This window comes from Amblyraja radiata, chromosome 25 (genome assembly GCF_010909765.2).
Source record: "Amblyraja radiata isolate CabotCenter1 chromosome 25, sAmbRad1.1.pri, whole genome shotgun sequence".
In the NCBI taxonomy this organism is placed as follows: Eukaryota; Metazoa; Chordata; class Chondrichthyes; order Rajiformes; family Rajidae; genus Amblyraja; species Amblyraja radiata.
Window position 1 is genome coordinate 2,677,376 of NC_045980.1, and position 15,470 is coordinate 2,692,845.

Below are 15,470 nucleotides of genomic sequence, written 5' to 3' on the forward strand. Positions count from 1 at the left end.
AGTTCCTTCCTACACACTCCTATTGCCTGTTGTTTCAGGGAATTTTATAGATTACTAGGCCAAGTGGGACCCGTTGGGTCCCGTCCCCTCAACACGCGGTTGTGGGGAGAGGGCAGCCTGTTGTGTCACACACACACACACACACACACACACACACACACACACACACACAGTAATCACACACACACACACACACACACACACACACACACACACACACACACAGTAATCACACACACACACACACACACACACACACACACACACACACACACACACACACCTCCCCCCTTGATATTATATTAATATTATAATTAATATGTAATTAAGAGAGAGACAGAAGGAACTGCAGATGCTGGTTTACCAAAAAAGACACAAAGTGTTGCAACTCAGTGGGTTAGACAGCATCTCTGGAAGACGTGGATAAGTGACATTTTGGATCAAGACCCATCTTCAGATTTATTTAGCTAGTTCGATTTAAATCCCAGATGCCTTGGAGGAATTTGAACAGCCCTCTCTGGTTCCCTGCACTATCAAGCACATAATTTAGTGAACAGGAAAATTGACCTGTGGAGTAAATCTTACAATTCCAATTTGGAAGGTATACAATGTTGAAATGTTGTAGTACATTAGTGGCTTTGGCAGAAAGTGACCATGGGACACTTGGAATCCTCAGCGTCAAAGGTGGATGGCACTGCAAGGTTTATAGTACAAGAGATCAGTTCCCCATCTGCTTGCTTCCATTCGCATTCTGGAACCTGATCTGTGGTTCCCTTCAAACTGATTTTCCATTGTTTGTTTTATAATCATGACACATATCCAAATTGAAGTCTGCAGACTGTTCATCTAAATATATTGAACCTGGGAACTTTGTCTAACAGCAGTCAGGTTCTGGGACCTTCACAAATGTAGCGTTGATGTCAAATGTATTATAATGGATCAGGTCAATGAATCAACCCCTTCCCATTCCAAAACTGACCTTTTTCTCCCGGGCCTGCTCTAGTCAGCGTGAGGCCAAACGCAAATTGGAGGAACAGCACCTTTTATTTCTCTTGGTCAGCTTACAACCCAGGCTTTGAACATTGCTTTTTTTAATTTCAAGTAACGCTTTCATTTGCTTCTTTTCCCCCATCCCCCACCCTATCCACTCACGCATAGCCCCCAACTGCGCAGGCGCGGGTAGAGAGGGAAATGGGGAATAGAGAGGGACGGGGAGGGGGTGGAGAGGGAAAGTGTGAGGGGGATAGAAAGGGAGGGTAGAAGGAAGGGGAGGAGGGTACAGAGTGAGGAGGAGGAGGGTGTAGAGGGAAAGAGAGAGGGAGAGGGGCAGAGAGGGAAGGGGTAGAGAGGGAGAGGGCGGTGAGGGGGGTAAAGAGGGAGGGTAGAGGGAGGGTAGAGATGGAGAGGACGATGGATCCCTGCGGGGCCGAGCGGGTTGGAGTGCCTCTCGAGCACGGAGCGTGCGTCTCCGCATTTTTTTCTTCAAAATGGGTGAGCTTGAAGAACTTTAATTTATTTTTTTAAGTTTTCAAAAGATTAGTAACTTGGGAAATATAGGTTGAAATGCAACGGGAAGATATGTATCGCGTCCGCGGGAAAAATGTCAATCGCATGTGTGAAAATGGGAAGGCTGTGCCCTAGCGTTTGGAAGAAGATAGAAATTAAGGAGATTGACAGAAAGCTGACACAACCCTAGCCCACACAGACACAAGAACAAAGGGAAGAGTTTTAGGATAATATAGATAGATGTCTCTCAAGGGCATTGGGCCGATACATAAAAGGTTCAATGTAAAATTCCCAGATTCTACGGGGGCACTCTCTAGTAGACTGATATGACAATTTTTGTATGACAAAGCATACGGCTGATGCTGTGGTCCGTCTGATGCAATTAATGTTAAGTTGACGGTGGTTTTATTCCCTGGCGCAGTGCTGACTGGGATTTAAACTTAAACTGTCTGAGCCCATTTCATGTCAAAATTACTTTTATCAGAGATCGGCCAATCTACCAACCTCGATTCAGAGTCTAATAAGCCTGTATATCAACCCACGTATCAGGTCCTCCTTCTTAATGCCATTAAGTGGAAAGAAATCACAGAATTTTCACAGCAATAAAAACAAATCAAAGATTTTTTAATCAAAGATGTATTCAAAATCAACAATGAAAGGCTTTTTTTTACAGGATTGGTACTGAACCAGTCTCCTATTTTACAGCATATAAAATACATGCTATTGTGCAGGAAAACCTACAATCAATACACAGTCTTCTCATATACAAAATATACCAAAACAGATCAATATCTTCCGTAAGACTATCTAGAAGTATCAAAGTAAAGAAACAATGATTTATATACAGCCCTTGTCGCCTCATATAAAAGTAATAACCCTGTTTTTAGGCACATTTTATATTTGACAGGTCATTTCAGAGTCAGTTAAGATTAAGAAACAGTCTGCTCCTGGCCTCTCAATCCATTTTCTTCTGCATCGATGCTCATGCTGTCATCCCCATAGAAGTAGCAAGGTGGTCTTACAGGAGGGGCTTCAATGATTAAGACTCCTTCAGGAGACAAAGATGCAAAAACAGTGGCGGGGTTCACCTCGGTGGGCAGCCTAGAGAAGCAGAGAAATAAAAAAATATTGATCAGGATTTTCACACCACATCTCATATCCCTAACCTAGTTGCTAGTCAACTCTTTGGCAGTTTATGCTTAATGTATTCAGGACATAATTTGGCCGAAGAAACATTAACATATGTAGAAGATCAAGGGTGCCCTAGGTATAGTTAATGCAGATTATTTATTCCTATTGATGAATGGGAAAGGGTTAAGGTTTTGGCACAATCCAAAAGTTGGGGAGTGCATTAAAAAACTGTTCTTATGCTGTGGTCTCAAATTTACTGCCTGAAAGGGTGATGAATCAAAGTGTTAGAGAATCAGAGTGAGTCAGTCAGGTGTTCCAACAGAGAATTAGAAAAGTATATGAGACAGACTAACTTATGACAGAGTGTGGCGAAAATGAGGCTGATGAGAATGCATAACTAGATGAATAGACTAAACTTACCGAATAGTGAAAGGTCTGGATAGAATGGATGTAGAGAGGATGTTTACACTGGTGGGAGAGTCTAGGACCAGAGGTCAAAGCCTCAGAATTAAAGGACGTTCCTTTAGGAAGATGAGGAGGAATTTCTTTAATTAGAGGGTGGTGTATCTGGGGAATTCATTGTCACAGAAGGCTGTGGAGGCCAATGGATATTTTTGTAGTAGAGATAGATAGATTCTTGATCAGTATTGGTGTCAGGGATTGTGGGGAGAAGGCAGAAGAATGGGGTTTGGGGGGAACGATAGATCAGCCATGATTGAATGGCGGTGTCGACTTGATAGGAGCAGAATTAGGCAATTTGACCTATCACTTATGAACCTTATGTTGGCTTATTCTCGATGGTAATTCTGAATTACCTTCTTCAGTGCCGTAGCAATTCAATTGCATTGTTGGCAACATCATGTGAAATTGTTTAAGCTTGCCTGAGAAATACCAGTTTAAATTTAATTTTGGCTTTTTTCTCCCTGTTTTGTTCCAAGCCTAAAAATATCATTGTTAAAGTTAAAAAAATGATATATGTAATAATGTCATTATCTGCAGCAGCTGGATATCACGTGATCAACTGCAATTGAAGATGGGACTGATTGAGGTCTACCTTTTGTAAACAATCCCAGATACTTAGAGCGTCAGGGGGAAAGGTGGGACAATGGAGTTAGGAGGGGGAGATAGATCAGCCATGATTAAATGGCGGTGTAGACGTGATGGGCCAAATGGCTTAATTCTTCTCCTATCACATGAATTTATGAACCTATTGAGAAATTAAATTCAATTAGAGAAATCCTGTAGAATGGCCATGGCCTCTGAACCGCTGGAAATTCCAGTAAAATGGCGGACTTCAGTGTTATATTCCGTCCCTTTCCACATGTCCCAATACATTTTGGTTGTGCTGCACTGCACTTTAGGGGTGCTTATGAGATGCAAATTAATTACTAAGTTACTAAAATTACAATGTAACAACCTTCCAAAAATATTTCATTAACTGTAAAAGAATTTGGGATATACTGACAAATGATGCAACATGCTCTCTCCTAATGCCAGTTTTTATACTTGCAGCCATATTAAAATGCGCCTGCCATTCTCTAGACTATGTGCTTTATAAATCCAAACCCTGCTGAATGTCATGAATCAGGTCCGATGTCTCAAGCAAATCTTATATTATTGTTTGGAGTATTCACCTCCATTTATTCATGAACAGGGTGAGTACAAGAGATTTAGATTAGATCACTGAGGAACTCTATTTAATGCTACGTTTTGATCTGAATTGACTCTAAATCCCTATTTATTTCAAGAACCCCGATCCTGCTTAATCAGGCACAAATGTGAAATTTAAAGAAGATAACAATTTCTGTGAAAAATGTATTAAACAGAAGAATGTGAGGTCATAGATAGTAATATGTTCAATTAAATCGTTTTTAGTATTTAGTTTTTAGCTTTTTTTAATGTATTTAGCTTCAGTATTAGTATTTAAAGAGGATTTTGTTCTTTTGCTTTGGAAAAAAATCGATTTGCTTGAATGTCGTCAGCTGAAATGTTTTCATCTTCACATCAGTCTTGGCACAAACATTCTGTTGGCCTGTTTTGATTCTGAGGCTGATCACAGTATACTCATAGTTGGAGGCAGACATGTCTCTTAGGAGCATATGTTGCCTTCAGCACATTTCTGGATTCAACTTACTAAGCTATTGAACCAGATACTTTGAAGTTGTATGGGTTTCTCCAGGTCTTCTGTAACTCATAATTAAGGTGAGAGGGGAACTATTCAATAGGAACACAAGGTGCATCATTTGCACACGGAGGTTGGCACATATATGGAATGAGCTGCCAGAGGAAGTAGTTGAGGCAGGTACAATAACATCATTGCAACGATATTTGGACCAGTGCATAGATACAGGTAGGAAAGGTTTAGAGGTAGATAGGTCAAAAGCAGGTAAATAGGATAACCTTAGACAAGCAGTGTGGTCAGCCTGGATGCGTTGGGTGGAAGGGCCTGATTATGTGTTGTATGATCATAAGAGGCTGGCAGACCAGCAAACCTCTGCAGAGACAGAAAGAACCCCTAGAAAATGTTACATTTAGGGGAGACACAGGAAGTCAAAAGGGACTGTTAAAAAAGATGTTCAAAACAACTTTCCAGTGTCTTTTTCTTTGAGTTATGAGAGACAAAAAAACCCCACTAGGGTTGAGACATGTGGGGAAATGAGGAAAGAAGCATTTTCAAGAGACACCTCGTTGACACAAATGATTAGAAACTATAGTTATGAGGAGAAACGTCATTATTGGGGTAATGACCCCATGAGTAGAGATTACCAAGAGAACATGCATACAGTACATGGCTCATGGACTTTACAGTCAAAGTAAAACATAGTTTGAATCTTGTTTTGTTTTGAAGTATGCAATATTGATATCTAAATCCTGTTGATGTTCAGCTGCACCTGACGTGGATATGAAATCAATTTTATACATGGGTCTCCGGACTCTCACTTTCCTTAAATGTTTATAGCTGGTTAATTAGATTTTTTGTGAAAACAGTGTGTCTTTAATAAATGCTTTTCCAGAGATTAATAGGTTTTATTATTTGGAAAGCAAATTGTATAAATGTATTTGATGACAGCCTAAATTTAAAATGCTGAATGTTGAATGTCATTTATTAAAACTCTTCCAGTAAAATTGTGTTTACACCAGAATTGCAGTGCATAAATTGGCAAAGTTCACAGGGAAAATTAACAACTTTCCTCAAGGGTGTATTACATCAGTGAAGAAAATTTGGACGAACCTTTCTGTTTATGACAAGCAAAACTAGAATTTTGAAATGTACAAAATCATGCATTTCATGGGCATGGGGGTCATATGGACATGCTTGCCAAGTTGTTGCTCAGTTACATTTATTGCTTATTTTAACGTATGACATAATGAATGACAAAATTACAACATATGGCAAATGCTGAAACATATTGCCTACTATATCTGTTCAACATTGTGTTAACAGACCACAATGCTAAACTCTAAATCAGTTGTTGAGATACTGCTGAGATACAGATCGTATCCAATCTTTATTTTATTTTCATGATTTTTACTAGTTTTTCTCATGCTCAAGATAACAGACACAAAATTCTACATTTCTGCTCAAATCCTCACGTCTGCAGTCGCAGAGTTGAAAGAATGATATTCATTCATTTTTACTTTAAAAAAAAACGTATGTTGGATTAAACACTCCTTCTTTTCAACAAAAAGAATAAACTTTGCTCTTTAATCTAAACTATTACGGCCAATACTGATAGAATTAAGTTCCAAAAACAATTGGGTCCAATGTTAAAAAATCAAATGTTTTATGGGTCTGATGTCATCTGTCAAAGAAGCATTTTTTAAAATATATACTATTCCTGATTTAGTACCTACAATGTTAACATATTATTTTTTTTGTTTGAACATTCTCTGCTGATATTTTAACAAATCCATCAGTGCATTTAAAATAAATTGATATAAAAGATACAAGCTGACAGATCAACTAAACTCCTACTGCAAACATGGAAAAATAAATTATTGATTGCATCAATATTAAGAAGATTTAAGAATGTGAAAGGGAACCTCAGGATTTAGGGACATCAATTGGAGGTTTGACTGAATGATGTCAAGTCTGAAGAAGTGTCTCGACCCGAAATGTCACCCATTCCTTCTCTCCAGAGATGCTGCCTGTCCCGCTGAGTTACTCCAGCATTTTGTGTCTACCTTTGTATCCAATTGGAGTTTTGAACGGACAGTTACGTGGATGCAGTGAGACCATTGTGTTCCAGTCCTGCCACTCTAACTGCCGGTCAGGGCTTGGTGTGGGCTCCCTTTTGTTAAAACCGATGTGACTTTCCAGAATGATACTCCAACTGGTACACTCACCAAATAAGGTCGGGAATTACAGACAAAGAATCTCAAGTTCATGGGTACTCTCTCTCTGTCTCTTTTCTGGCCCATGCTCAACTTGGACTGACAATGAGAACTTAAAAAAAACAAAAGGCTGCCAATCCATTGGCTGACACAGTAAACTTAAAAAAAAAAAAAATCACACTAAGTTTGAGCTCTTCCAGGTATTGAATAGCAGTCGCTACTTACTGTATTTTTTTGGTGAAGTTTTTGGAGACTATTCCTCCTTCTTCTTGCTTTTCTTCATGTTTTCCTGAGAATGAGACAAAGGGAGTGGTCAGGGAAGTATCGCACATGCTCGATGATCTCAACCCACAGAGGAATTTGTCGACATCAGCACTTCCGCCTTGGCCACTTAATTCCGCGATTGGGGGCCAAGTTCTCAGCTGCTCTTTGGCCAATTATCTATATGCTCCAACGTCACAATGATGTCTCTTGGGATTCTGATGGCCTGAACACTGGAACAGCATCTGGTTCAACCCACCCATGTTTCAACATCGAACATTCTCCAATGCATAGCAAAACCCTCTAACATTATAACACACCGTTGTTCTCTCTCTCACCCTCCACCTGCCTTTGGGGACATGGGTGTGAAACTGAGCAAGGACACTTCTTTAAACGACTCTGTCAAATTTCATGTTTCGACTTACTCAAAATGAACATACCCCGTTGAAAAATATTCTCCAATGATCCACCGTGAAATACCCAATCTGGCAAATAACTTGTACTATTAGGCTGGCAATTAATGTTTCTCCAATACAACAATCTCCACCAATAATAGATACAAAAAGCTGATGAAACAGCTTCAGTCTGAAGAAGGGTCTCGACCCAAGACCCTTTTCTCCAGAGATGCTGTCTGACCCGCTGAGTTACGCCAGCTTTTTGTGTCTATCTTCGGTTTAAACCAGCATCTGCAGTTCCTTCCTACAAATCTCCACCATCTGATATTGACAGTCAGCAAAGGAAAACACAACATTGGAAGCTCTCAGCTGGCCAGGAAGAAGATGGGTGGCGTCAGGTGAAGGGTTAACCAGTCCTGACCTTGGTGCTCACAGTTTAGCTTCAGCCCAAGAGCAGTGGTCTTGCCCACCTCATAGTGGGTGAAAGGGTCGGCTCTCCCTCTCAGCCCCCAACTGACCTGATATCTCCACGAAGCTGTCTTTGGTTTTGATGGTGAGCTCCTCTGGGGCGAAGCTCTGCACGTTGACACACATCTTCCAGGGTTCGCCGGGGCTGAGTGGGCTTCTGGTCTCAGGGTAGCCCGTGTAGCGGGCCGTGTAGTGGGGCGGCGACGGGCTGCCGGCGGCAGCGGCATCGCGGGCTGCTGCCCCGTTGAAGGACGACCTCAGCGGGCCGGGCCAGGTGGATGTGAGCCTGGGGCGAGCCCAGTCGGGCCAGTCGGCCGTGAAGTGGTCGGGGAAGGGCGACATGCCGAAGTCCTCCTCCAGGAAGCGAGGATCTCGAAAAGGGTCCCTGGTGCTCCTTTGCCTGCCGGGGATCTGGCAGGAGAAGGGGACCTGACCTTCAGCCATGGCTACGCACTCTTTGCCCCTCTCAGCTCACCGACCCGCTGCTTTATACTGGCGTTGGGGGAGGCGAGGACGCCGGCAGTTGTCATCAGTAAAATCTGATCTATGAGCAATGCGCAGGAATGCGGGCCGGCCCGCCCGCGGGAGCGCTCTCCTCTTACGTGTGCTGACCAAGTTTAGCCATCCCTCGCTTCGCCCTGCCTCCCCGCCGGCTATTTCAAGCAGCGCCGCTCATCCTTGTTTACCAGCCGCCGGCTCCAGTGGGCGACGATGTGTCCGCTTCATGGACCGCTGCCGGCGCTCGTGTGCTGACAAACGTACTCACAAACCCGGCACTCACGGCGAAAAGTACCAAACACTTCAACTTGGGTAAAGGGCCCGTCCCACTTACGCGACTTTTACAAGCGACTGCCGGCACCTGTGATAGGTCGCCGAAATTTCAACATGTTAAGAAATCAGTGGTGACCAGAAAGACGCCAGGACTCTTTGGAGACCTCTCAGGACCGTAGGAGAACTCTCATGACCATGCAGCCTGTATGGTCACGAGAGGTCTGCTATGGTCGTGAGAGGTCTCCAGAGCCTTTCTGGTCGCTGCTGAATTTTCCACATGTTGAAAATTCCAGCGACCCATCACGGGTGCCGGCAGTCGCCTGTAAAGGTCGCGATAGTGGGACGGGCCCTTTACACGACCGTCTGGCCACATTGTCCCCGTCTCTACCAAAGGGAAGGAACTGCAGATGCTGGTTTACACTGAAGATAGACACAACATGCTGGAGTAACTCAGCGGGACAGGCAGCATCTCTGGAGAGAAGGAATGGGCGATATTTCAGGTCGAGACCCTTCTTCAGACTATATTATATTCTAGTATAGATACTAGAGGCAGGTGACTAGTGGGGTGCCTCAGGGATCTGTGTTGGGTCCTTTGTTGTTTGTCATGTACATCAATGATCTGGATGAAGGTGTGGTAAATTGGATTAGTAAGTATGCAGATGATACCAAGATAGGTGGAATCTCACATTGTGGATAATGAAGAGGATTTCCAAAGTCTACAGAATGATTTAGGCCATTTGGAAGTATGGGCTGAAAGATGGCAGATGGAGTTTAATGCTGATAAATGTGAGGTGCTACACCTTGGCAGGACAAATCAAAATAGGACGTACATGGTAAATGGTAGGGAATTTAAGAATGCAGTTGAACAGAGGGATCTGGGAATAACCGTGCATAGTTCCTTGAAGGTGGAATCTCACATAGATAGGGTGGTAAAGAAAGCTTTTGGTATGCTAGCCTTTATAAATCAGAGCATTGAGTATAGAAGCTGGGATGTAATGTTAAAATTGTACAAGGCATTGGTGAGACCAAATCTGGAGTATGGTGTACAATTGTGGTCACCCAATTATAGGAAGGATGTCAACAAAATAGAGAGAGTACAGAGGAGATTTACTGGAATGTTGCCTGGGTTTCAACAACTAAGTTACAGAGAAAAGTTGAATAAGTTAGGTCTTTATTCTCTGGAGCGCAGAAGGTTAAGGGGGGACTTGATAGAGGTCTTTAAAATGATGAGAGGGATAGACAGAGTTGATGTGGACGAGCTTTTCCCTTTGAGAATAGGGAAGATTCAAACAAGAGGACATGACTTCAGAATTAAGGGACAGAAGTTTAGGGGTAACATGAGGGGGAACTTCTTTACTCAGAGAGTGGTAGCGGTGTGGAATGAGCTTCCAGTGGAAGTGGTGGAGGCAGGTTCGTTGGTATCATTTAAAAATAAATTGGATAGGCATATGGATGAGAAGGGAATGGAGGGTTATGGTATGAGTGCAGGCAGGTGGGACTAAGGGAAAATAATTGTTCGGCACGGACTTGTAGGACCAAGATGGCCTGTTTCCGTGCTGTAATTGTTATATTGTTATTTGGTTATATGGTTATCATATTATACTTGAGTTTAATCAGGCCAAGTACAAGTGAAGTGCAAAGAGAAAAATACCAAATATAATATAATTCACGGAGATACTCCAGCATTTTGTGTCTATCTTCAGTGTGAACCATCACCTACAGTTCATTCCTATACATGAGTAGTATGGGTGCAGTGTGACAGAAATCAAGAGGCAGGCGAAATCAGGAGAGGATGTTTCCACTAGTGGGAGAGTCCAGGACTAGAGGTGAAAGTTTCAGTACTGAAAGACTTTCCTATAGGAAGGAGATGAGGTTAAATTTCTTTAGTCAGAGGGTGATTAATCTGGGGATTTCTTTGCCACAGAGGCTGCGGAGGCCAAGTCAATGGATATTTTTAAGGCAGAGATAAATAGATTCTTGATTAGTACGGGTGTCAATGGTTATGGGGAGACGGCAGGAGAATGTGGTTAGGAGGGAGAGATAGATCAGCCATGATTGAATGGCGGAGTAGATTTGATGAGCCGAATGGCCTAATTCTCATCCTATCACTTATGACCTTATATACAAGGTGCTCCCTGCGTCCCCAAACCAATTTTGATCGTACGTCAGAAATACACAAAACCACTGGTTATGGGAACCATACCGCCCCACTGGCATCAACAGCACACACAACGGATAAGAAAGAACAGTCACTGAACATGCAGAGGGAGAGGAAACCACTTTAGCTGTGTGTGTTGGAACATACATCAGACTTTTGAAAGGAATATTATGGGAGTGCATTTGTATGTAAGCTAGGTATCCATCACCGGAGGGGGTTTGTATTGCGAATAAAGTCTGTTTTTGAAGTTAAGACATTGAGTCAACCCATTCTTTAGTAGACACAAAATGTTGGAGTAACTCAGCAGGACAGGCAGTATCTCTGGAGAGAAGGAATGGGTGACGTTTCAGGCCGTGATCCTTCACTCAGTCTGAAGAAGGGTCTCAACCCAAAATGTCACCCATTCCTTCTCTCCAGAAATGCTTGGATAGAGTGGATGTCTTGGCTTGGCTTGGATAGAATGGATGTGGAGAGGATGTTTTCAATAATGGGGGAGTCTGGAACTAGAGGTCATATTAACCTCAGAATTAAAGGATGTTCTTTAAGGAATGAGATGAGGAGAAATGTCTTCAGTCAGAGGGTGGTGAATCTGTGGAATTCTTTGCCACAGAAGGCTGTTGAGGCCAAGTCAGTGGATATTTTTAAGACAGAGATAGATAGATTCTTGATTAGTACGGGTGTCAGAGGTTATGGGGAGAAGGCAGGAGAATGGGGTTAGGAGGGAGAGATAGATCAGCCATGATTGAATGACAGAGCAGACTTGATGGGCCGCATGGCCTAATTTTACTTCTATTCCTTATGACCTTATGCGGCCTGTACCGCTGAGTTACTCCAGCATTTTGTTTCTATCTTTGGTGTAAACCAGCACCTTCAGTTCCTTCTTACACATTTCTTTGGCTAGACGGGACAATGTGGCTAGATGGTGTCCTCCTTGCTCATCTTACCTTCTCACAATTCTGGAAATGATTGTTGTGCAGTCAAACTACATTTAGATGGCTTCACAGTGTGACTTACTCTGAGTGGTGCCAGTTTGGGCTTTGGAGTTTGCCCCAACAAGTTCATGCATCATGTTTAAACAGAAAGTGCTGGAAATACCTGCGGAGAAATGACCTGACAATATCTCTGTTTATCAAAGGGTCATTGGCCTGAAAGGTCAAGTTATTTCATCTCCACATGGAAGCTGCCATCTGTGTGGAGTGTATATGTTCTCCATGTCATCCTGTGATTTACCCATGAGACTCCTGTTATCTCCTACATCCCAGCAGCTGTGAGTTGGTAGGTCAATTGCCAAGCCTACACTGACCCTGGTGTGGGTGAGATGAAGAGTCTGGGTATTGATTGGAATGTGGGGGGAAAAGGTTACATTGAGAATAAGCTGAGAAAAGGAATGGCTCCAGGGGTGGCCCGGTGAGGTAACAGCTGGTGCCTTACAAGTGCTTCCAGTGCCAGAGACCCGGTCCGATCCGTAACCTGCTTGGGTTTTCTGCGAGATCTTCGGTTTTCTTTCACACTTTAAAGACATAGAGGGTTGTAGGTTAATTGCCTTGGTGTAAACGTAACAATTGTCCCTATTGTAGGATACTGTAATGTGCGGGGATCGCTGGTCGGTGCGGACTCGGTGGGCCGAGGATGGATTCAATGTACGGAAATGGCCTTCTTTGCTAACTGTTTTGTATAGGTGTTTTGAGAATTTAATTTAAATCATTTGTGGTAAATAACTTAGAATATCCCATGGTTGAAAAGTTTTTTCTTCTTCTTAGGCAGTCCTTTGAGAATAACTTGCTTCCACTCAGATTTTGTGGATTCTGAGGTGTCTGACGAGACCAATGTGGGAACCTCAGACCCTTCTGTCTATTAATTATTGCAATCAAAAGAAAACATGAGGTAGTTGCCCAATGAATTATAATGAATTTGACCATCATAAAGTAATGTATCTTCTACATTTCAGAAACTCATCATTATATTACAAGGCTAGGAACAAATGAAGCTTGGTCTTCATGGAGCTAGTAGGTGATCATATTAAACTTACCCATCTACTAACTTTGTTTTGACTTCACCATTTGACGTATATATTTAGTACATGGAGCCTATTTGGAAGAATGTTTCTCAGAGGTTGGTTTCCTTGAAAAAAAATGGGACCATTTCAGTAGTGTTTGACACCAGAGATATTAAGCTGCTGCCTCACAACTCCAACAACTTGGGTTTACTCTGAATTCTGACATGCTGTCTGTGTAGTTTGTACATTCTCCCTGTGACTGCATGGGCTTTTTCCATGTGCTCCAGTTTCCTCCAATATCCCAAACACAAAGAGTTGATCGGTTAATTGGCCTCTGTAAATTGTCCCTAGTGTATTGGGAGGGGAGTAGTTGAATCTTGTGTGGTGGCGTTTATGGGAACTCAGGAAAAATAAAGTGGGCATAGTGTGAATGGGTGCCTGATGTTCGGCATGGACTTGTTTCCATGCTGTGGGACTCTGTGAAACTATAGTTCTCCGACTAGTTTCACTGTCCTCCTGATTAATTTAACTGATTGTATGCCTCGTTGTCACCTTCCCCTCAGTTTACAATGAACCATTCTCCATTTCCTTGTTTCTGTTTTGATCTGTCATTTTCACAGCTTACTCTTCCATGTCTCCAGTCTCCCTCTCCCCTCTCACCCATTCCCTTTCTCCAGAGATGCTGCCTGTCCCGCGGAGTTACTCCAGCATTGTGTGTTTCTCGTTTGTGTGATTCCATGATTATTTCAGATGTATCACGTTGTTAAATATATAACTACATACCTGCCAATGTGATGACTGTAAAATTTCTCCCAGTTCAGGGATAATAACATTATTTTTTTGAACTTACAAAAGTATGTTTAGTTAATGTTTTAGATTTTTTTTTGTTTCTGAAATTATTTCAGTCCTTTCAACGTTTTGGATGCCTTTGATCATCAAGGACAAAGCTTCACCGAAGATAGACACAAAATGCTGGAGTAACTCAGCGGGACAGGTAGCATCTCTGGAGAGAAGGAATGGGTAATGTTTCGGGTCGAGACCTTTCTTCAGACTTCACGTTCTCTTGGAATGACAAGGCAGCAGGCAGGTCGTGCAACGTTGAGAATAATGAGGGCAGCGACTGCAGGCCAGATCCAGCCCAGCGTGTGCTCTTAGGTGAATAAGATGGGAGAGTCATCCCTCATTCCAATAGTGTAGGTCCTTCAACAGTATTACGTTCCAGGGTGTCTCTGACCAGCAAAATGTAGATCAAAATGTAGATAACCATATAACCATATAACAATTACAGCACAGAAACAGGCCATCTCGACCCTTCTAGTCCGTGCCGAACACGTATTCTCCCCTAGTCCCATATACCTGCGCTCAGACCATAACCCTCCATTCCTTTCCCGTCCATATAACTATCCAATTTATTTTTAAATGATAAAAACGAACCTGCCTCCACCACCTTCACTGGAAGCTCATTCCACACAGCCACCACTCTCTGAGTAAAGAAGTTCCCCCTCATGTTACCCCTAAACTTCAGTCCCTTAATTCTCAAGTCATGTCCCCTTGTTTGAATCTTCCCTACTCTCAGTGGGAAAAGATTATCCACGTCAACTCTGTCTATCCCTCTCATCATTTTAAAGACCTCTATCGTCCCCCCTTAACCTTCTGCGCTCCAAAGAATAAAGCCCTAACTTGTTCAACCTTTCTCTGTAACTTAGTTGCTGAAACCCAGGCAACATTCTAGTAAATCTCCTCTGTACTCTCTCTATTTTGTTGAGAAGTGTTTCGACCCGAAACGTTGCCTATTTCCTTCGCTCCATAGATGCTGTCTCACCCGCTGAGTTTCTCCAGCACTTTTGTCTACCTTTGATTTTCCAGCATTTGCAGTTCCTTCTTAATCAAAATGTAGATCAAGATGAGTGAGGATGTGAAACCTGTGATCAGAGAGCAGTCAGTTTAAATTTACAATCTTGTAACATGCAGGCAAAATGTAAACGAGAGTATCACCTTGTTGCATAGCAGTACCTCTTAAGTATATGAAAATTGTTTGAAAAACATCTAACAGCAGGAAATTTTGAATTTCTTATAATTTACGTTACAGGACTTAAATAAAGTAGGATAAAGTTAATATTAATTATATCTGTAAAATCAGTCTCTATTTTTCTCTTGTTAGACTAATGGGTTTGGTTTATTTAAACTGCACCTTCCCTGTCCATTGAGCTGTAATCTTAGAATGATGCAGACATTTTGTTGAGAATGACTCAGCTCACATACACTTTCTCTTTTCTAACATCACTGCAGCTTAATTCAGATCACAGCCTGGGATCCCATATCCATATTTTTATAGTTCTATTTAACAATGTCACTTTGACAAGATAATCAAGCAGAAATGATTTGACAAATTGTGTTTATGGCCACTTCATTTCAATCTAGGGGCCCTGCTGTTTACCAACACCACAGA

At 42.3% G+C, this 15,470-nt stretch overlaps 1 protein-coding gene across 1 annotated transcript; it reads right to left on the bottom strand.

Moving 5' to 3' along the window:
- Positions 1 to 2,109: 2,109 nt before the first annotated feature.
- On the bottom strand, positions 2,110 to 8,659 carry hspb8 (heat shock protein family B (small) member 8). The gene is made up of 3 exons (XM_033043102.1): positions 8,147 to 8,659; positions 7,198 to 7,261; positions 2,110 to 2,607 (listed from the first exon to the last, which is right to left on the bottom strand). The coding sequence occupies exons 1-3, from the start codon at positions 8,538 to 8,540 to the stop codon at positions 2,436 to 2,438; spliced, it is 630 nt and encodes a 209-aa protein (XP_032898993.1). The 5' UTR covers positions 8,541 to 8,659; the 3' UTR covers positions 2,110 to 2,435.
- Positions 8,660 to 15,470: the final 6,811 nt, after the last annotated feature.